The 21412-nt window shown below is 39.7% G+C and overlaps 1 protein-coding gene across 3 annotated transcripts in view; it reads right to left on the bottom strand.

Moving 5' to 3' along the window:
- The window catches only part of arhgef37 (Rho guanine nucleotide exchange factor (GEF) 37), a 32008-nt gene extending 10677 nt beyond the window's left edge, over positions 1–21331 (bottom strand). The window contains exons 1-14 of one of the 3 annotated variants that reach the window (XM_067600010.1): positions 21218–21331; positions 19937–20026; positions 13283–13487; positions 12852–12948; positions 9150–9661; positions 6052–6181; positions 5332–5479; positions 5011–5210; positions 4737–4867; positions 3439–3543; positions 2271–2384; positions 2012–2181; positions 1160–1307; positions 887–1015 (exon numbers count right to left, since the gene is read on the bottom strand). In XM_067600010.1, the coding sequence (XP_067456111.1) occupies positions 887–1015; positions 1160–1307; positions 2012–2181; positions 2271–2384; positions 3439–3543; positions 4737–4867; positions 5011–5210; positions 5332–5479; positions 6052–6181; positions 9150–9650 (1776 nt within the window). In that variant the 5' untranslated portion in view covers positions 9651–9661; positions 12852–12948; positions 13283–13487; positions 19937–20026; positions 21218–21331. The remainder of the gene's footprint in view (positions 1–886; positions 1016–1159; positions 1308–2011; positions 2182–2270; positions 2385–3438; positions 3544–4736; positions 4868–5010; positions 5211–5331; positions 5480–6051; positions 6182–9149; positions 9662–12851; positions 12949–13282; positions 13488–19936; positions 20027–21217) is intronic. The other 2 variants (XM_067600012.1, XM_067600011.1) reach the window with 2 other exon arrangements.
- Between the last annotated feature and the right edge of the window lie 81 nt (positions 21332–21412).

Genomic DNA, 21412 nt, shown 5'->3' with positions numbered 1-21412 from the left:
TCCTGGAAGACTACTGATGTAGCACTTTTCTTTTTATGAAAGGAATTTCATTATTCGACCAATGAGAATTTGGTCGGATAAGAGCATATCGACCAACTAGTCGACCAGTCGACTGGGAGACTACAGCCCTAGTGAGAAATGTGGCATAACTAACTAATTTAAGCTGTTTACAAGCACCAAAAATATTAAACTGCACAGGGTTACAGACTAACACTACTGTATCTGGTATGCTGAATTACTTAAAAACATCCCATGTGGAAAGTCCAACGTTGAGGTGTTTTTGAAATCATATAAACCCTTTGTGTCATAGTACATAAAATGAATCATGTGGCACCTTAACTGTGATTTTGCGTGTCTGGCATAATGACAGCTTAGCTACTTTATGGTCAAACACATTAAACATTTCTTTACTATAGTTACAGATATTACGAACAGCAGTTTTGACAACAGACAATGTATGCTGGACTGCAGTGTCTATGTTTAGTCTGCTGTCACGGTCGAGTGTCTCCTGTAACATTTTGTCCTTCCCCCTCCGTGTTGTTGTGTAAATGTTTTGTCCTGAATGTGTCAATGCCAATTAACCAGCTCAAATATCTCGTGCACCTGTTGTAGTCAGTGAAAAAAGCAAATGTGACTGAGGTCACGTATTTGACATCAGCTTGTTTTGTTGACTGTTGCGTTGATGGTATTGTTAACTCGCAGTCTGTTGATGACCATTTGTGTCACTTAACATTTTATCTATCATGGATTTTTGGCTTATACAACAAAACCTGGGTTTCAGAGGGTTAATGAAATAAATTAATCAAATTATCCCTCAGCGTTCATATTCAACAACCTGACAAAACACAATCTGACACGACGCTATTTTAGCTCCATCTGCGCTAACCTGAACGACGGGTGCGTTGAGCGTGTCCTCCACACTTCGACACAAGGTCTCCAGCCTCCTCGCACCCCCTAGCGCCGCGGACTCCGCCCACTCCCAGAATGCACCGGAGTCCAGAGAGCTGTGAGGGAGCTGGAGGGAGAGAAACAGACAGTAGGAGTATGAAAATACCAACAACCTGCCAAATTGTTGTAATTTTTGCTGTAGTTTTTATATGCGTGGGCTGAATTCCTAATGGATAAAAACATCATAGCTATTACTTGATGTTGATGTTACCTGTTGTGCAAAGCTCTGGAACAGTTGCTCCATGTCTGCAGAGAGGTCTTTATGCAGACAGCTGAACGTCCCCAACATGCTCCAGATCATCTGCAGAGCCAAACCGTTAAACCGAGGAAGCTCGTTAAGGAGCAACGTGTTCATCGTCCTGACAGGAGAAGAGAGGAGAGCTTTAGTTGAAGCTAATGATAACTGAAAGTTTTATGTAACTTTGACGCTGATTCAAAACACAATATTTAATTTGGGGTTTTACTAACGTACAATCTTGACATTGGATGGGCTCCGCAAGCTTAAATTTAATTTTCTGATGATTCAAAAGAGGATGTTGTAAAAACAGAACCACAGTCAAGCTTCTATACTTCTGACTGACTCTCTACTCTCACAGTAAAGGAGTGGAAGTCAAACAGCTGAAAACATTCAACAGCATTAAATAGTTCATTACATCTTGAAGTGGATCCAATTCCACTTACGCTGGCTGATAAAACTGGCTACGAGAGCCAAATTGAAAAAAATACTTTTGCTTACAAATCAAAATCCAACTTTTAAATGATGCTACAAAGCTCAAAGTCAAAAGCCTGGTATTATGAGAATTATACTTGTACTTAAGCAGTCCAAATGACTCCTAAATACTACAATTTTAGAAACTGTTGTGGGCTGTTGCCTCACCAATTCCCAGCAGAGCAGCTTATTATAGAAATCATAAAAGTAGTTATAGTTTTAATGAGTTTAGCTCCAATCCAGCGGTGAAGCAGTTTGTCTTGTAGATTGACCTTATGACCTTCTGTTAATGCAACTATGTTTTCACCTGATCAGTTTCAGTCTGTTAATTTTTAAAACTATCTCTCTGTCTACCGGTATGTGTTGGCCACAGCCTGTTCCTCATAGCTCAGGTTGGATTTGGCCTCTATCACTTCATAGTCCAGCAGCTTGTCCAGCCTCTTCCTGATCAGGTTCCTCGGGCCCACCAGGAGGTCACGGAGCGCACATAGAGGCTTGTGGATCAACGTCCTCATTCTCTTTTCCTGGATGGAAGCAGCAGCGATGGTTAGAAAAACTCTTTGTATTCAAGTCTAAAACATCCGGTATCTGAATGAGTTTCAAGTTGACTCACAAACGAAGGAAGGATCCACTGTCTGAGCGCCGTAGTGATCTCCTTGTAGCAGATAGGTGCCTTCTCTCCATCCATGTCCAAGTCAAACTCCTCTGTTTTGCAGGCCAGGAACGCCTGAGGACCGACAGAAAAGAAGGTGCAGATTGTTGGATTACAGATCATCTCAACACTGTCGCAACAAGGATGGAAGGAACAAACAAATTCAATAGGAAGAAGATAACTGGACAGACATTTGGAGATGAAACCACTGGTCAATTAATCACCAGAAAAAATATGATTTTGATAATTGATTAATAATTTCAGTATGTTTTTTAACCAAAAACGCCAAACAGTTGCTGGTTTCAGCTTCTCAAATATGAGACTTTGCTGCTATTGTTGGTCAGACAAAACAAACTGAAAGAAACAAAGAAATAAAGAAACAAAGACAAAAATAACTGGTCTTTTATCAGCAGGAAAATGTGAAAAAAGGGGGGATAAAGGGGATTCAGTGCTGATCCTTGTTGAGAGCTGACAGCTTTTTCCGGGAGAGACGGAGAAAAAAAACCAAAAAAAGCAGTTTCCACAGAGGATCATTTTAGAGCAGAAAGGTAAACAGAAACTCATGTGTTTGACCTCAGGGACTTATGGAGCCTCTGAGTTTACACAGTGTGACTCATAAACATTTGACAACATTTTCAAAAATACATTTCCATTTATATTTGACTTCCCCCACAGGCCGCTAGTGACTGAAGAGAAACTGGTTAAATCTGCATTGAGCAAAAAAAAAAAAAAGAATAGGAAAGAGAGAAGTGGGTGATATTTTGGTATTTCGTGAGAAATAAACAAGAGAAGCAGGACCTGAAAGTGTCGTCAGTTGTTACTTTGTCTCTTTTCAAAACGCCTCTGTGCATCACACTGCTGTCACAACTCTTTAAATACATGAACGCTCGAGTGAGATATGAGCACTTTGCAGTAAATATGATAGTTGTGTGAATATAAACTACGAAAAACACATTTACTGAGGTTTAGTGCCTTGCTAAAGGCAATATACCTCATGTTTATTACGTCCTTCTATGTCATAATGTGTATTATAACCTTCTCTGTCAACCTGTAACTAACTTCTCTTTCTTTTGACGGGGTTTTTTAACACACGAACAGCAAAATGTTAAAGAAATTATTTGCAGCCTACCCGTAAGTGAAGCAGGTACATCTCTACGTTCTCAAGAAGCTCCAGGATGCCGTGCTCCAGAACGTAAAAGAAACCTTCCAGGGCGTCAAACTCCTCATCCACCAGCTTACAACAGAACACACACAGAGAGAGACGTGTTTATTGCCAATACAATGAGATAAAAAAAGATGGTTTATTAGCCTGTATGTTTTGATGTGTGGGTTACAAATACAAGATCACATCTAGTCTTTTCTGAGCTCGGTAATTCCTCCCATGTCTCAAAATGTGTTGTCTAAATGCTTAAAATAATGCAAACAGGAAACAGTTTTCATATGCTTTGGTTGCAGGATGTCAGTTTTCTTTATTTAGCCACTGGATTAGCCCCTGTAGGATAATGTCATACAAAGTTTAAGAACCTATGATTTGAAATAATTACTATAATCACTTGGACTAAATCTTCCCTGTAAACACTGGTTTCCATGTGCATGATGTAACATACAGTCGGCACATCAGAGCATTTTGTCAACATGGATTCTAGACACACAGCTACTCCCCTTTTCCCTTCTGAGCTTTATTACTTCTCTACAAAGTCTTACAACATTCATCATAAACACAGAGCAATCACTCCATTCTGTCCTCTCAGGCAGTGATTACACTTGTTTAAATGCTGCTTTGTAATCACAACACAATGCTTTAAATGACAAGTGAATGCACAGAAAATTGTTTTTTTGCAAAGCTTCAAAGTCATTCTCTTTATATTCTACGTATAAGTCATCCAACTACAACCTACATATGAGAAATGTTAAATAAAAAACTTATCCAAACAGGCAGCAACAACTAAACTAAAGCCACAGGAGACATGAGGGGATGCTAATGGATGCTGACTCTTTGATCAGATCTGATAAAACTTAAACGGACTGACAAGTGTAACCATCACATAGCGCAGCGTAGCAGGTCGGAGCTTATAGCAGGTTCAATAACAAGTCATATCACACATTTCTCCTGCAGGCTCATCACTCTGCTGGTTAATCATTAACTGCTGAAGTGCAACTGAAGGGTGTGTGTGTGTACTGTGAGATTATATATGGCTCAAAGGCGTGGAAGTGTTACCTAGAGGATTAGCATCCAAATGTGTTGCTTCATTTACTCTAATGGGTAAGGCTCTAATGCCTATATATATATATATATATTAGGAGGTGATTGGTCAGGGTCGGTTACAGAACATCATTCTGGAGGTGGAAGGGAGTCTGTGAGTTGCTCAATAATACTTAAGAAGAGTGGGTGATAGTTTAACTAGGGCCATTAAATGTCTGTGTTACCTTAGTAGCCATTCCAGTCTCGTGTTTGAAGTGCTGGCTGAGCCTCGCCGTCTTCTTGGCGATGCTGTGGCTGTTGAGGCGGTTGATCTTGTCCTTGATGGTCAGGGTTTCTGTCTTCTTGTATTTGTCAGCTACAAAACATGAGGGACGCTTAATTTAGAGTTAAGCTAGTAATATAAATAGTAACATTATCGGACAAACTCTGGGTTTAGCTTAAGCACAGATGCCAGCTTAAATGACAGTAGCGGACAGTGCGGATGGTGACCCGTCTCACCGACTTCTCTGAAGCGTTTGTACTCGTTGATGCGACAGTTCAAGGCGATGGAGGTGTGAGCCGTCTGCTCCAGGAGCGCGTACGCTGGGTGACTTCTGTCGGTGTGTTTCTGGATGGTCTGCAGGAGGAGGGGGTAGCGGGCTATTCGCTGCACTGGCATTACCAGGAAGAAACTCAGAGAGGTGGCGTTGACTTCGGGCCTGGAGAGACAAACAGCGACAGTGTTACATGTTAGTGCCACCGTTTATCCGGTTTCTGTTTAAGGCAATATTTAGCGCGGTTAGTCCCAGTGGGAATCAAAAGAAAATTATATAAACCTACGCTGAGGTCTTGATGACCTTGACGATCTCGTTCCAGAGCACTTCCTTCTGTTTGTAGCTGTTCTCCACCACCGTAACATGGTTGTAGTTGGCCAAGTATTCCTTATAGGCTGCCTCGATGTCTGAGGACAGGCTGAGGAATGAATCACCTGTCAGGACGGTAAAAAAAATACCAATTATTTATGGATGAGCTATTAAAATTAGCAATCAAATTAGCTTCACTGTGTATTTAACTGTTATCATGGCCATCATCCAAACAGACAAATAGTCTTCATGGTGAGAAGATATGAAATGTTATCATGGTAAGAGACACGTTTAGACTTGTTTTAACATTTTGGTCCAGAGAGTTAACAGTACAGCAGATATTTTCAAGTATTAAATCTTCAGGATGATATGTGTGTTCATTTATTTAGAGATGCACCCCTTAGCATCTCCTCTAGTCGCCTTTCTGAGACTGTAGACTCTCACATGAATGTGAAACCCACATCTGACCCACAGATGTGTGAAGACTTTGTTTATTTCCTGTCAACAAGTGTGATCAGAGCACTTGACCTACATAAGAAAGGCCTCACCGAAAGCAGCTGCGCCCTCATCACTTCCTGGTGGTATGCTGAATGTGGTCATGTTACCAGGTAACGAAGACAACTCCAGTCAACGAGGTGGGAGTTTTGAGGCCAATACTGCTAGAAAAATTTTAAAAAAGTGAAGTTGTTTCACTTACAGAGCGTCTCCAGGAAGAGAGGGTCTCCAGTCTGAACCTGCTTCTGGTCCAGCAAGCTGAGGAGTCGACCCGACACGTCGATCACTTCTTCTATGTAGAGAAACATGCTGTCCAGGTTGGCAAGAGGAGGCTGTGATAGACAAACAGACAGAAAGAAACACATACAAATTAATCTTCATAGAAATGCACTGTCCAATCATTGTGCAGACCTGAAACAATCATTAAACTTGTGGGTGTTTCAGTGGATGTTTTGGGATTTTTCTTTAATGATTTTCTTTTATTCCCATATAACATGATTTTTTTTTTGCTCTTCCACATCTATGTCCTTCCGCTATATAAAACCTGATTCCATCATGTTTTATGAGACCTCATTTCAATACCAGAGCATCAGAGTGAAATTTTATGATTTCATTTAATTATAATAAACATATTTTATTTGATGCGATTTATTTATGGATCTACAACAGGCACCAAAATCAAGGGATAATATGTTTAAGTGAGGACGTTAAAGGACAAAATGTTACATAAAATTAAATAAGTACACATTAAAAAATTTTTTTTCTCTATTTTCTGACATTTTATAGACAGAATGATTAATCGAGAGAATGATCTACAGATTAATCAATAATGAGAATAATTGTTAGTTGCAGCCCTGCATGAATGCACCTAAATATAACCAAACAATATAACAAATCATATAAAACTATTTAACTAGTTGAGCTAAGTGGCTACAGATGTTTTGGTTGTGATAGGATACTTAGCTACAAACTCTTAAAACATACAAATAATATATGTGAAATGGTAAAGTTGCAACAAATATTATTCTGGAAATGCGACATAAATCATAAAACATACAATAGCGACTAAATAAATAAATATTATTAGAATAAGCATCAAATTTCAGGTTTCTAGCTGAACTGCTGTGTTATTATTTAAAAAAATATCTTTCAAAAATAAGATCTACTCACATATTTTAATAAAATATCTAACGAACAGGTACAGTATAACGAGACATGCCTCTATATGTGTGTGTGTGTGTGTTTGCTTCCTTTACATACAAGACAAATGCGAACGCACAGCTGATAAAGATGCATGTTGTTCTGCTCCATTCTATTCTAATGAGAGAATAGTGGGCTCACTCTGAACAATCTGCACATTGCCACTGAAAACAAACCAGCAACTTTTCTGTCTCACAATGGCACCATTCATTCACATATTTATTCTGTTTCTCCGTCCGGGGCCCTCCTCCACTCTGCTGCTGTCCTCTCTCTGTTCTTTCTCCGTGTGTCCTTCCTCCATCCATCATATCCTTTAAAGCTTTTTTCACCTCCATCATCATCATTTTGTTTCCACGCATTTCATTTTGTCTCTCGATATTACGACAGACAAAACCGTTACAACGTTGACAAATCTCTCTTAATGCCTGTTTCATCACCCCGTCCTCTATTCGCCACTTTCTCTCCGTCTCTTAACAGATGAGCAGCCCGTAATTTAGCCCTGCCTCTCCTCCTTTTTATTTTCATTTTATTTTCTTGTCCCTCATGTGCTGTTCCCCTCGCTGTGATATCGTTTTCATGCTCGTCCACCACTCAAGTCCTTCCGCCCCATAAAGCCTGATTCCATTATGTTTTTACGAGACCTCATTTCATTACCGCCGCGATAATAAATGATTATTTAGAAGTAATAAGCAATACCTCAGACGTAATGAAAAGCTAACGTCAATAAAGCGTGGAGCAGCCTCTGCGATAGAGTCCCTCTGGATGCTGCTGCGCCAATCAGCTAGTGATTACTTTTTATCTAAAAGGCGCAATCAAAAAGGTTTCTCCATTATGAAACAAATCACAACACAGGGCTGTACCTGATATCACTCCAGACAGATCTATTAATAGAGGGATAAACGCTAGACGACGATTAAACTGGGGAGGTGGATGTGCCAGACATGTCAACAAACATGCTGCGTGCCCGGTCAAGGGAAGAGATGCAACTGTATGGAAGTTGTTTGTAGGTTTCTGCCAGACTTGTTTGAGATAGCAGAAGAGTTACGTGAACTTTCAACTGGGACAAACTGTGCAGATCGAATTTACACCTGACTGAAATCCTATCACCAATCCAGCTGATCCAACGCCATCCTGACAGTTGTTTCTGCCTGCACTGACACCCTACATTAACAAACATTTTTAATTATATTCACATGTGAATAGCAGGTATATTTGGGTTCTCAAGTTATTCATGTTTGTTGAGGCTGTTAGAGGTTGTTTTTTTAATGACATCAGTTCTGCAACACACAAAATGTAGATTTAGCATCTATAAGTAAAACACTTCAGTGGGTGCATTGAGCTGAACATGAACTGAGCAGCTCAAGACTGGATTCAAAAAGCTTTAAAACCAAATTAAAGCATCGTTTGTTAAGTGAGTTTGAATTTGATAAAAAGGCAAAAAATACAGCATATTCATTTATTCATGTCTGAATCATGGTCAGAGCTAATTTAATATCAAATTAGCATTATCAGTTAGCAGTTTAGTGAGTTTAAACTAAAAAAAAAAACAGTTTTATAGTTGTTCTCCAATGCAACAACTTCAAATAATTGTTCATCTAATTGTTGTAAGAAAGGAAAAAGGCTTTCAACCTGCTACTACTTGAGAAATACTGCAAATAAAGAAGTACATTAGTAAAAGAGTATTGTTTTAGGAAGGAGTTAAATCAATGATATGAATAATCTTGCCAACATTAGTGCTGTATTTTATCTATTTATCCATTCATACCTGTAGTTTCTGCAGGTTGCTCCTGATGGTCACTGTGCTGACATATTCACTTATTTATGTATGAAACATGGTCAGAGCTAATTTTAATATCAAATTAGCATTATCAGTTAGGAGTTTAGTGAGTTTAAACTAAAAAAAAGACGGTTTTATAGTTGTGCTCCAATGCAACTACTTCAAATAATTGTTCATCTAATTGTTGTAAGAAAGGAAAAAGGCCTTCAACCTGCTACTACTAGAGAAAAAAAAAGAGTACTGTTTTAGGAAGGAGTCAAATCAATGATATGAATAACTTTGCCAGCATTAGTGCTGTATTTTATCTATTTATCCATTCATACCTGTAGTTTCTGCAGGTTGCTCCTGATGGTCACTGTGCTGACTTGCAGCAGTCGAAGATAATTCCTCTCAGACTGCACCAGCTCCTCGATGGCCATCAGCTGTCTCTGGGCTGCCCTCTCTTTAGCCGCCGCTTCCTCCTCCTCAGTCTTCTTTTTAGCCTCTTTTAACTCCTCCGCCGACCTCTCCTCTGAGGAACCATCCTCTGAGGAAAGTCTCTCGTTTGAGTCCACAGTGGAAGTGTTTTCATCTACAAGTTCTGATTCTTCGGCCGGTGCGTCCACAATCACAGAAACTCCCGAATCCTCGTCCGGGTTGAACGTCTCCTCTCCAGACTGATCTTCCTCTGCGGATCCATCCTTCTTCTCCTGGAGTTTTTCTTTCATCGGATCTTTCTTGGTGACCTTCTCTACAGCTCCGATGGGAGACAGAGCAGCAGAGGATGCTGGTTTATGAAGAGCCAGCGTGAAGGAGGAAGGCTGAGGCCTCCTGGGCACCTCCATGATGGAGACCACTGTCAAAGAGAAACACTGTCAGTGTGTGAATACATCAAATTTTATGTTTGCATTTAAAGATAATATTTCATCATGATAAACAGGTTCTAGGCTTTATGTCTAATCATAATGAAGTACCTCTCCTGCATGATTTAAGTTTAGAAAGACTGGAGAACAAAAAACATTTACTTAAACAATCAATCAAACCTACATTTACTGACATTTCCAACAGCCCATGTAGCTACCTCACTATCTCAATTTTCCTATCGTTTTCAGCCTTTAAAATGACACCGCAGACCTCTTCTTGATGTTATCACAGTGTTACTGTTCCTATGCCAACAAGATAGTTGCTAAGCCACAAACTTCAATAAGCTGATTCTTATTTTTCAGAAGCTGAAATATGATCAACAAAACAACTTATTCTGTAAGACTAAAGGCAGGAAACAGTTGATTTCCTTTTACTGTTCTTCCTTTTTTTAGAGTGTAATTAAATCACTTAATTGTGATGACGTATCGGCTGTAATGAGCAGCACTGACATGAAGCACAGCAGGGAGAAATATCTGAAGACATTTGAAGCGGTACATTAGTTCAGACAAAACTATAATTAGCAAACATAGTTGACTTGTTACTCTGCATGTGTGTTCACTGTCAGTTACATACAGTCTATATTAATGTTACTTTCTGTTATTTTATTAAAATACAAGTTAAAAAAACACAAATACAGAAATCTTTCACATGCAAAACCTAAAACTGTGCTATGGAATTTTAAGTACTGATAATACATGAGTCAAGTTTTATTTATATAGCGCTAAATCACGACTGAAGTTATCTCAGGACGCTTCTAACATAGAGCAGGTTCAGACCTGCAGATGGTCTAGACCTGGATGATTGCAGATGTAGCCGTTGCGTGATTCCCCCCCCCCCCCCCCCGTCTCTATCTCTCCTGAGTTACTCACTGCTGTGTTATTCAAAACAGAGGAAGAGACACATCAACACATTTATCACTGACTAGGCTGCATCTGTCTCTCTGTTCTGTGTGTCCTTGGGAAAATTACAATTTGTAGGAGCGGTTTGAAACATGTTAAATGAGTTGAGGACAAGCTGCTGAAGAGATTCAGTAACTGTTTCAGTCTGTAAGTAACTGTTTACAAGTTAAAAACTAACATGTCTGTAGTATGAAGAGAAATTACATGTTCTACCTTCTATATACAGAACACAAAAGTGAGGAAAGAGTTCAAGAAAAGTTTTTCTAAACATCTGGTTTCTGATAAGTCTTCCGCATGAAAGATTCCTGGAATTGCACGGCACAGAAAACAGTCCTGCATTTGATTTCAGGTTTATTACTTGGAAGTAAAGTTCAGAAACATGATGGAAATGACCGCTTGTTCTAAAAAGAGGCAGAAAAACAAGAGAAACCGCCTTTTGTTACCTGTGTTAATGTGGCCCGAGCTGTGTGATGACAGGGCTTTGTGTATAGTAACATGCAGGAGGTGAGAGGAGATGTATTGTCATGGATCCTCTGAGCTGGAACACCACGTGTGAAACTCACCAGGAGGCTGGCAAGCTGCTTACAGAGCGACTAACGCCGCTACCGCTGTGACAATTAGCCATTACATGGTTCGGCTGAACAGCCCTTCTGTGGCTTTAAAGAGAAGACTCTAATGACAGTTTTATTTTTGAGTCAGTGATTAAATTATAACCTCTCCATAAGAAATGACTCATGACAACACTTAAAGGATCAGCAGCTTCTACACGTCATAGTTACAGAAAGTACAACTAGCACGCTTTTTGCCCCGTTACACTACTGAAGTCTCACTATTATCTGCATCCTGACGCACGACTGCACATAAAAAAGGTTTACTTTGTGATAGTAGTGCAATGTTTACTTTTCTTTCACTGTTTGCGCTCACTTAACACTTGTGAAAGTCAGACTTATGTCACTACAGATGGACTGATCTTGCATCAATGTCACAAGAATGAATACTTGTGCATTTACTGTAGTTGTGAAGTAAATGTGATTTTACTTCAAGGCGGATGATTAAATGATTCAATATAAGTTCTCATACACAGCTGTGCAGTTGTTAAGTGTTATTGTTTCTCTGCCTGTTTGTGATTACGTAATGGTTGTCTCTAGAGGCTCTAGTTATGTAACTAGAGCTGAAATAATGAGTCAATTAATAGATAAGTAATTTCACAAAATTTATCAACAACAAATCAGAAAATCAATTCATCGTTTGTGATTCATCAGGCAGGAGATATTTATTTCCTGTTCTTCTCAAATGTAAAGATCTGCTGCCTCCGTTTGAAGATAAATGTAAATTAAATATCTTTCGGTCGATGAAAACAAGTCATGTGAAGACGTCATCCTGAGTTCTGGGAAACGGTGAAGGACTTATTACACATTAATTACAGATTAATGGATGATGAAGATAATCATTGGTTGCAGCCCTCTATAGATACAGAACAAACACTGATTAAACTTTGACTATTGAATAAAAGCTAATAAGAACAAGTCTTAAAATAACTGTTGTAACTTTATATGAGATGAATATAAATAAAGATACATGTTTGAACATCTTGAAGACGAATGTGTCAAGATGTATTTAAAATGTTTGTATCCTTGTATTAACTTTATATTGATACATTACAATTTGTTTTACTTGTACTTTTAGTTTTATTTTAAACATTTTAAATTGTGTTTGCAACTTAAACTATTTTTAGATTTTTTTCTTCTTTATTTTTATTACTTGCATTCAACCGCTTCCATGTTAAAGAGGTTTTATTGTGATTTTTGTCATTTTCATCCTTTCTTAATCCTCCTCTCACAGATTTATCTTTTCCCTCCTCCGAAAGGTTCAGAGGTTTAGCAACATATGGTGACCCAGAGTTTGGGATAACTGAGATTTACGACACCGAAAAAAAGGGAGTAAACTGAGGTTTTAGCTCTTTATAAACCATATAATTATATTCTAAAAGTTAAATCAAACAAACACACACCTAGACGGATTAATCTAAAGACACAAAAGCTTTTTTTACATCTCAAAACAAATGTGTCAAGAGCTTCAGGGTGAGACATCTGCTGCCCACAAACCAACACCAAAACTAAAGCAAACTCTCCACGAACCTGACAATAACAACATGTGAGTGTGAGACTGACAGAGTATCATTAAAAAAAAAACATTTACATGAGATCAAGCTGCTATCATTACCTTGTGCAGAATCCCTGATTCAGCTGCGGTGCACCTCGATCTGCCTTGTTGTGCTCTGTCCCAACTGAAGCAGAAATCTGCTGCAGAGGAGACGCTGCTGCATGGAAAACACACACACACACACACACACACACACACACACACACTCCGGTGTAACTTTCTCCAGTGACTCACACACAGCAGGCTGCTGCTGGGCCTCATGTGGCAGGAGTGTGTGAGTGTATATATTCACGAGTGTGTGTATGAGTGTGTGAGGGAAGAAAGGGGGGATGGGAGTGGAAAGGAGGGTGGGCCGGCGGTTTGTAGAGGAAAAAGGGGGGGCGGGGGGGGGGGTGGGGGAGAGAGGCCGGCCACACACACACACACACACTCATGCTGCTGAATAAGCTGATTGACTGCAGCAGCTGGTGGGAAGAGGAAGTGGCACTCACCCAGGCAGAAGCCGATTGGCTGACAAGTCTTCACAGTGGGATGAAGGACCAATCGGACGACACCTTGAGAGGCTTCATGGAACACTTAACGGACCAATGAAGACACGGCATTGAAGTGATTGAAGTTTTCCTCTCACAGGAAACAAAAGCACTGCGGGACGTCCCATCCTCTTCCAATTGCCAAAGGGATTGTCTGGATTTTCTGCTGGAAGGTAACAACAAAGACTTAAAGCTCATTTCAACCGGAAATAAAAGATTTATGCCAGTTGTGTGTAAAGTTTATTTCAAACTGTTAAAGGAAGTGTGTACACACTGAGCACCAACAAGTTGGTGCAAAGGTATTCAAATGAAAGTTAAAGAGGACTGTCCACAACATAAATAACAACATAAAGTGAATGCATTTACTTCATTCAATATTAAAGGGTGAGTTCACTCAAATATCTCCTAAAAGTATCCAACCATGCAAATATATCTGATTTTTATGGTGTTATTTTGAGACATGTGTCCCAAAACAATAGAAGAGACATTTCCTTTGTGGTGCTAAAAGCATTAAAAACATCACTAGACTAACCCTAACCCTAACTACAGCTGTACTAAAGCACAGCAGTGTTTTAAGCTAAATGCTAACATCAGCATGCTAACATGCCTCCAATGACAATGCAAACATGTTAATTTTTATCATGTTAAGAATCTTAGTTTTGCTATTCAGCACTAAACACAAAGTGCAGGTGAGGCTGATGGGAATGTTATTAATTTTGCAGATATTTGGTCAAAAAGCAAAATATTGGACAAATTAGGATTTTTTTTTGGAAATTTTGACCTGATGATGGCGCTACATGGAAAGCTAAGGGATCACCAAAGTTATACTATTTCATCCTGAGGGGGGGATCATGGATGTCTGTATGCAAAGCCATGTCAATCTGTCCAATATTTATTGAAATATTACTCTTAAAAACCAAAATGTCAACCTCAGGGTGATGCTAGAGGAAAAGTCACATAATCACAGAAGTCATCAGGATTCATGCTCTATGAACCATGGACATCTGCACATAATTTAATGCCAACCCATCTGTTAGATGTTGAGATATTTCTTTCCTCTGGGCACCGTGAATATTACCATGAGAATTTCACGGCAGCAGGCCGACATCTCCAACCAGCTGCTAGCGTGACTATAAACACACTAGTGGATATCAAAAAACGAAACGATGGCTTGATGCCACCGAGGGTTCATAATTTTTTCTGAGTATCTCCTTTCTGTGTACACTTATCATACACAGCTTCTCTTTTGTAAGATACTATATAAACAAAGATTACTTTAATAATTTACTTTAATAATTTGATATTATCACATACAGAAAGCAGAGAGACTTATTGGTTTAAAAGGTGTAAGGCTGATATTTCTGGCTTGCTCCTATTTGATTGTTGAATATCATCATGGTAGCACTACAGAATATCCACTGACAAGTTGGAAAGCAGGTCCATAGAAAGTTTAATCTTCAAGAGACAGTAAGAGGATCTTATTGTTTCATTCAGCTTCGGTGGTTTCCTCTGGTATGGCCCCGTCATACCATCACAAGATCAACCTGTCATCTCTCACAATAAACCTTCCCTCAAAGCAGGAAATCTGTTGTTTGATATCGTTCAGACAGGAAATGCTGCTGCAAATCCAAGAACAGGTTTGAGGTTTTAATGTTGACAGAACAAACAGGATGCCATCATCATCATCATCGTCGTCATGTCTTTCAGTTTTACCGTTGTCATCTTCCTTTAGGCTTTAGATGTTTTATTACTAGAAGAGCTGGTTAGTGTCAAAACTGGACGAGCAAACTCTCCGACAATCCAGGATAACAACTGACAAAACAATGTTGATTCAAACCACAACATCTCTAATCCAGGGTCTGGATGTCACTGAGGACCTGCACGATTCTGACAGATATAATTCAGAGTATTTTCATTATTGATTCATCTGTCGATCTTCTCAATGAATCGATTTTCCTATACAGTTTTCTTTACCTTCAGACCATAGACTGAATATGGATAAATATGGATGTAACCACCGTGACGTCACCTACTGGTTTCTGAAGAGTGGTTTTGAAGCTAAAGGTCACCATCGCCATCTTGGCATCTTGGTTAGACTCCACCTAACTCCCGGCTAATCCAAAACGGGCAAAGAGGTGGAGCTGAGGCGGGCCGAATGAAGCCTGGTTGCTGAAACAAGCCAAATAGCAGCTAGCGCCCTGTCGCTCAAAGTGGCCACGTCCTTACCTTAATTATTCACAACTTTACAGCAATGGATGAGTTATAAAAAGATTCACCCCCCGTACAGTTGTCATGAAAGGAGAAATTAGCTATAGAGACCAAAGTTGTTTATGTTTATTTTGCTGTAAAGTTGGGCATTTTAACATGGGGGTCTATGGGGATCGACTCACTTTTGGAGCCTAAAATGGCCATTCAAGGAACTGCAGTTTTTGGCACTTCCGCATTGGCTTAATTTTTCAGTCCCATAGGTTGCCGCTTGCTTCAGACGATTCAACAGAACATTTGTTCACCATTTCTGTCTTTAAAATAATAGTAAATGGTAATAAAACAGAAAAAAACACACAGACTTAAATGGCCATCTCAGCATGTGCCTATAAACCCTGAGAACATGATGTGAGCACGAACCCGACCCGAGACAATGAAGTACTTCATTGCAGTCAGACATGGTGAGTGTGGAATGAGGGAGGCAGGAAGGTAGCGGCTAATCTGGGTTCATCAGATTGGTATGACAGTGAGGAATGCTGCAGGACGGGATTCTTCTACCAGCTGACTTGTGTTGATCATGATGACAACTTAGGGTGTGTTGTTGCACGAAAGTAAGGTTTCTGCAACGTGGCATTAAACTTCAGGCATTTGTCCAACACTCACATGGGAAACATATGGGACAGCAAAGATCAAAACATCTTCTGGAGAACCAAAACCTTTATTTCCAAGAAGAAAAACATTCCTAGAAAGCAGTCAGGGAGGCAAAACCACTGTCCAGACAGCAAGAAACCTCTGAATGCTTTATGCTTTTTGTCATTGACAATGGAGGACAAAGTTTAATTTCTATCTGTATGCAGATATAAATTAAAGGATAGGTTCACAATTTTTCAGGTGTGTCTTAAAACAACAATCAGGTGTCCATGTGAACAGTGAAAGAGGTTTTCCTCACTGTAATCATTCCTCCTGTTCATCCTGGCTGTTAAAAGATCCCATTTAAATGTGCTTTCAATGTAAGTGATGAAGTCCATATAGTTATTTTGAGCAAAAAAATGCATTTAAAGGTTTGTCTGAAGCTTATATGAGGCTTCAGCGAGTGGACATTTGCCACATTTACAGTCTTTTTAGCATCAAATTCCCTCTTTGTGTTTCCCTATCGGGCTGCGGTGGAAGTATAGTAACAAAAACTGATTGCAATGTTGAAAGATACCTACTTGATTTGACTTATTTGGACGGCTGAATTGTCACGATTCCTGTGTCTCCCTACCTGTTACGATTCCCCAGTCGCTCTCTCTCTCTCTCCCTGTGTGTTTGTGTGAGTGAAGGTTTATTCCAGAAAGCAGGTTTAACAAGCTCCGAGCTTAACCCTGAACTCTGAGTTGATGAACCGTGACATGAAAAACTCTTGAGTTTTTAGTTCCAGAGCGGCTGATCAGAGTCGGTTCAATCAGCTCTGAGTTATGTTCACTCTGAGTTAAGCGTGTGTGTGATGAATGAAAAAAGTCAAATCATTAATGGAGCTCTGATATTACAATTCACCATGGCAACAAGTAAATAAAAGACAGAGCCTCTGTTTTAATCCAGTGGAGGTAAAGATATTAATGCTTTAATGTTTAGACGTCTACTTGGATTTTTGACGGTATTCAGTGACTTTATTTGAACTATTTCAACAATGCAATGAAAACTATGATAGGAATGTTGCATAAGTGCAACCGATCAGATCATGAGCGATAAAGATCATTATTCATTGATCTTATCTTTCTAAACATTACACATTATGTGCAATAAACATTTCAGTGTAGGATTGTTTTAACAACCTCTGGTCAACGTCCACGGACACAGTGTTATAAAAAACTTCCGCTCGAAAAAACAAGGACATGCACAGATTTTACTCTGAGCTGAGGATGAATTCACGATGTGTAATATTTGGATGTGAGGGCAGAACTGACTGACTACCACATATAGTCAAATATAGTCCTTGAGTAACAAACTAATAACCAGGATGTTGATTCTGACATACAGTAAACCTTTGCAAATGAATGCGCTTCAATAAGCGCTTTGATACAGACTGAATGAATGAGGAAATGAAACAGCGTATCTGGTTCTGTACAAGGGAGGAGACAGAGAGAAACTCAGGGTTTGTTGGAGAAAACCTGCCAGCAGGTTTGCTTCACAGAGTCAGTTACCATGGTAACTGACCCTGAGTTTTACCTCTTTTTCTGGAAGTGAAAACACAGAGTTTCCCTCATCTCAGGGTTAACAAACTCAGAGTTTTCACTAAACCTGATTACAGGAATATACTCCAGGTCTGCTGAAGTCATAGCAGAGCATCACCAGCTACAACCTGTTCCATAATCAAGACCTCTACTTATACTCAGCCTTGCCAGATCGAAGCCTCTGCACCATCCCGTCTGCTCTGGCTCCAATCCTTGTCTCGTCTCGTCTCGTCAGCCCTCCTTCCCTGCCCTGGATCCCCATTCCACAGATCCTGCTCCCAACCTGCTTACCTCTGTCCCAACCTCCTTTTGCCGCAGCCTAGTTCCAAGCTACCAACCTGAGCTTCCCCTGGCCTGCATCCCATTCTCCCCCCTCCTTGTAATAAATACTTTGTCCTACCGTGTCTCCTCACCTCTGTGTGCGTGCATTCGGGTTCTCCTGCACCGCCCCCCATGTAACATGAAGCTTCATATTAGCTTCAGATAATCTTTTAAATACATTTATGCAAGGAAGGAAGCTTGTGGTTTTTTGCCCCCACCACTTTATGCATTATGGAGGGTTCTTCTAATAGCCTATATGAACAGGAGGAATGATTAAAACAGGAAAAAAACTATTTCAACTACTGTTTTAAGACAGACTTGGAAAAACTGTGAACCTGTCCTTTAAGAATGCCCTATATTGTAGGTCAAGAAATAATCACTGAATCTGTCAACATGCTTCTGAAATATCCTGCTCACTACAGACAGACAAACAGGACCAGAAACATTGGTGTCCTTGGTGGAGGTAATAAGAAAAGGATGATGAGAAGCAACACAAGGGTTCCTTGTTGTTAGACGGACAGATTTCGTTCACGTCTGTTAGCTGCGGTCTACATTTGTCGAGCCAGTGCTGGCACTTGAGAGCAAAACACTGATTCAAATTTTTTTTTAAGATCTTGGAAGTTTTGATTCATGATTTTGTGTCCGTGGAACACATGTAAACAAATATCATCTGTAATTTAGACAAGATGGCAAGATGGGTGCATTTTCCCATAAATGATTTGTACAGATCTTGTTCAAGCGTCACATGTCAAGTGGTTCTTGGAAGGAAAGTTTGTGAGTGAGAAGACAGTAGGTGACTGATGTTATGACTGGAGTGGGAAGGTGACTCCAGAAATAGAAACTAAAGGTGGAGTCAGAGGTGGGTGGAGTGATGACTTTACTCGAAGGCTAAATGTAGAACTATGTTTCTTGTAATTGCAGGGTTGGACCAGTTTCTGACTCTGTGTGTCGAGTCTTCACATAAAGGAAGCTTGACTTTGTTGGTATGCTATTACATGGTATCAAGCATGTTCATAATTGTTGTAATCTACCACAGACCGAATCAAATTACAGCTGCTACAGAACATGCTCTTCTTTAACGCTGGAGTCGTGACGTAAATAACTCATCATTTGCTGAACTTGAAGTTGCAAGCCTGCTGTCAACCCGTGCTGACGTGCCGTTGCTGCGGTGACAAACGGTTGAGAAAAGGTGACAAAGCTTAAAATGATCGCATCCTGTCTGCTCCGTCAGCATTAAACATCTTCCCCTCTCAGGTTGCTGCAGCGTTAGTCAGAGCAAGAGAGGAATTATTTTAGGATGACTGTGAGTGACAGAGGATTAAAGGTGTCATCGCGACTTCACTTTGTTTTGTTTGGTCTGAACAATAGTGAGGAAAGTTCACGCTGCCTCATTTGACTTGTTTCACACTTCATGTCATGGACTCAAAGGCTGCATGTTTACTGGACAGAAGTTTGGTGCACTGACTTAAATGAAGACATAATGACAAGTTATCAGACAGTTCTGTATCCATAACGTACAGGTTAGATGCATTATACAGCTAAAAGCGGTGCATTGGTGCACTTTTGGTCTGTTTTTCATGACTTCTACTTAAAGGAAATCCATTTCAGACTGTTACTAACTTTGTGGCAACAGTTTGGGGAAGTCTCTTTCCTGTTTCAACTTGACAATGCATCTGTATACAGAGGTCAATAACTGTTATTCCACTTTTGTGTGTGAAAACTTGACTGGCCCGCACAGAGCCCTGACCTCTACCACATACAATACCTCAGTGGTGAACTGGTCAGCCGGCCACATCTTTCTCCCACTAAGGGAGAAACTGAAAGTAAGAAGGTATTCCTACAATGATGATAAACTGATCATAAGATATAATATTACCTGTATGCGTTAGGTTTCTTCTCTCGGTGTAGTTCCACTCAGGACATCTGTAGCGGCAGGAGGAGGAAACATCGTGGCAAGCTTGGCTTCCTAATCACCGGAGAAGTGAAATAAACCAACTCAGACAGACTAAACAACATTTTTCACAAGTATACAGTGTGTTTATCGCTGTCCGCTTCAAACAACCACCGACTATCCCTCAGGAATCTTTGCAGGCGGCTTTCCTGTCTGTCCCATTTTACATCTGACAAGAAAATGGTTTAAGGACAGTCATCATAGTTGCCTTGTACATTATACATGACTAGAGCTGCAACTAACGTTTATGTTCCTTATCGGTTAATCTGTTGATTATTTTCTCAAGTAATCAAATAGTTGTTTCCTTTATAAAAAGTCAGGAAGTGATGAAACACGTTTATCACCGTCTCCTAAAGCTCAAAATGCAAACTTAAATGTCCTGTTTTGTCTTGTTAGTCCACAACCCCAAAATACTCTGTTTTCTTTCATAGACGACCGTAAAACATTCACATTTAAGAAGCTTAAAAATCTGAAAAAGATGACTCAAAACAACAAAATGATTATCAAAATCAGACGATCGACTAATAGATTAATCAACTAATCATTGCGTCTCTACTGGAGTTACCTGTTAAAATTTAACATTTGCAAATATACTTAAAAATATGTTTACGTCAAAGTATAATCGCCAATTAATATTGGGACATAATCAAGATTGTATGTGAGAATTTTTTGTGAAATATGTGCTCATATTTTTTTTTAAATAATACTAGCTCCAAGTGCAACAGGTGGACATATTAAAGGAATGCCATTTAACCCCCAAGCTACTGGTGTAATTAAAATATATAATTCTCCAAAAATCTTCTAATTATCCACCATAAAATAGATGATTAGTTTGTAACAGTCTCTGCTGTAATTAACACTTTACCTGACAGCATAATGTCATCTTCTGGGGATAATTAGCTATAAAAATGACACCAGCCAAAACAGCATCTGCCTCATTATGAATGAGAGGAGACAGAGACAGAAACAAACAATGATTTTTAAAATGTATTTAAGCATTTTTCTTCACTTAAAGCTCCATCAGTCGGTAGAAATGACCGCTGAGGGTTTTTTAACAGAGTCTCGTTAGCAAACTGCCGCAGAGCGGGATAAACAAAAAGCCCAAACCCTCGTTTGGTTTAAGGTTGGGGAATAATGCGTCTGTCTGCTGTCGTGTGTTTGGATAAAGACACACAGAATGACAGAGAAATGTAATGAAATGTTTACCTCGCCGTTACCGTCCTCTCATCGCGTATTAAATCCCGCTGAGATGTCTTAAGTGGGCTCTGTGTTTCTGATGCTGAACTCTCGTTCACCTGTTGTCAGTCAGCAGCCTGTAAATCTCGCGACAACAACAAACCACCATGACGTCCGGTCTCTACCGTACAAAATAAAAGCTTTAAAAAAGCAACAACATCCGTT

Source organism: Thunnus thynnus, chromosome 9, assembly GCF_963924715.1.
Source record: "Thunnus thynnus chromosome 9, fThuThy2.1, whole genome shotgun sequence".
NCBI classification, from domain to species: Eukaryota; Metazoa; Chordata; class Actinopteri; order Scombriformes; family Scombridae; genus Thunnus; species Thunnus thynnus.
The sequence above is the reverse complement of the archived record's forward strand: the minus strand, read 5'-3'. Positions and strand labels throughout refer to the sequence as shown.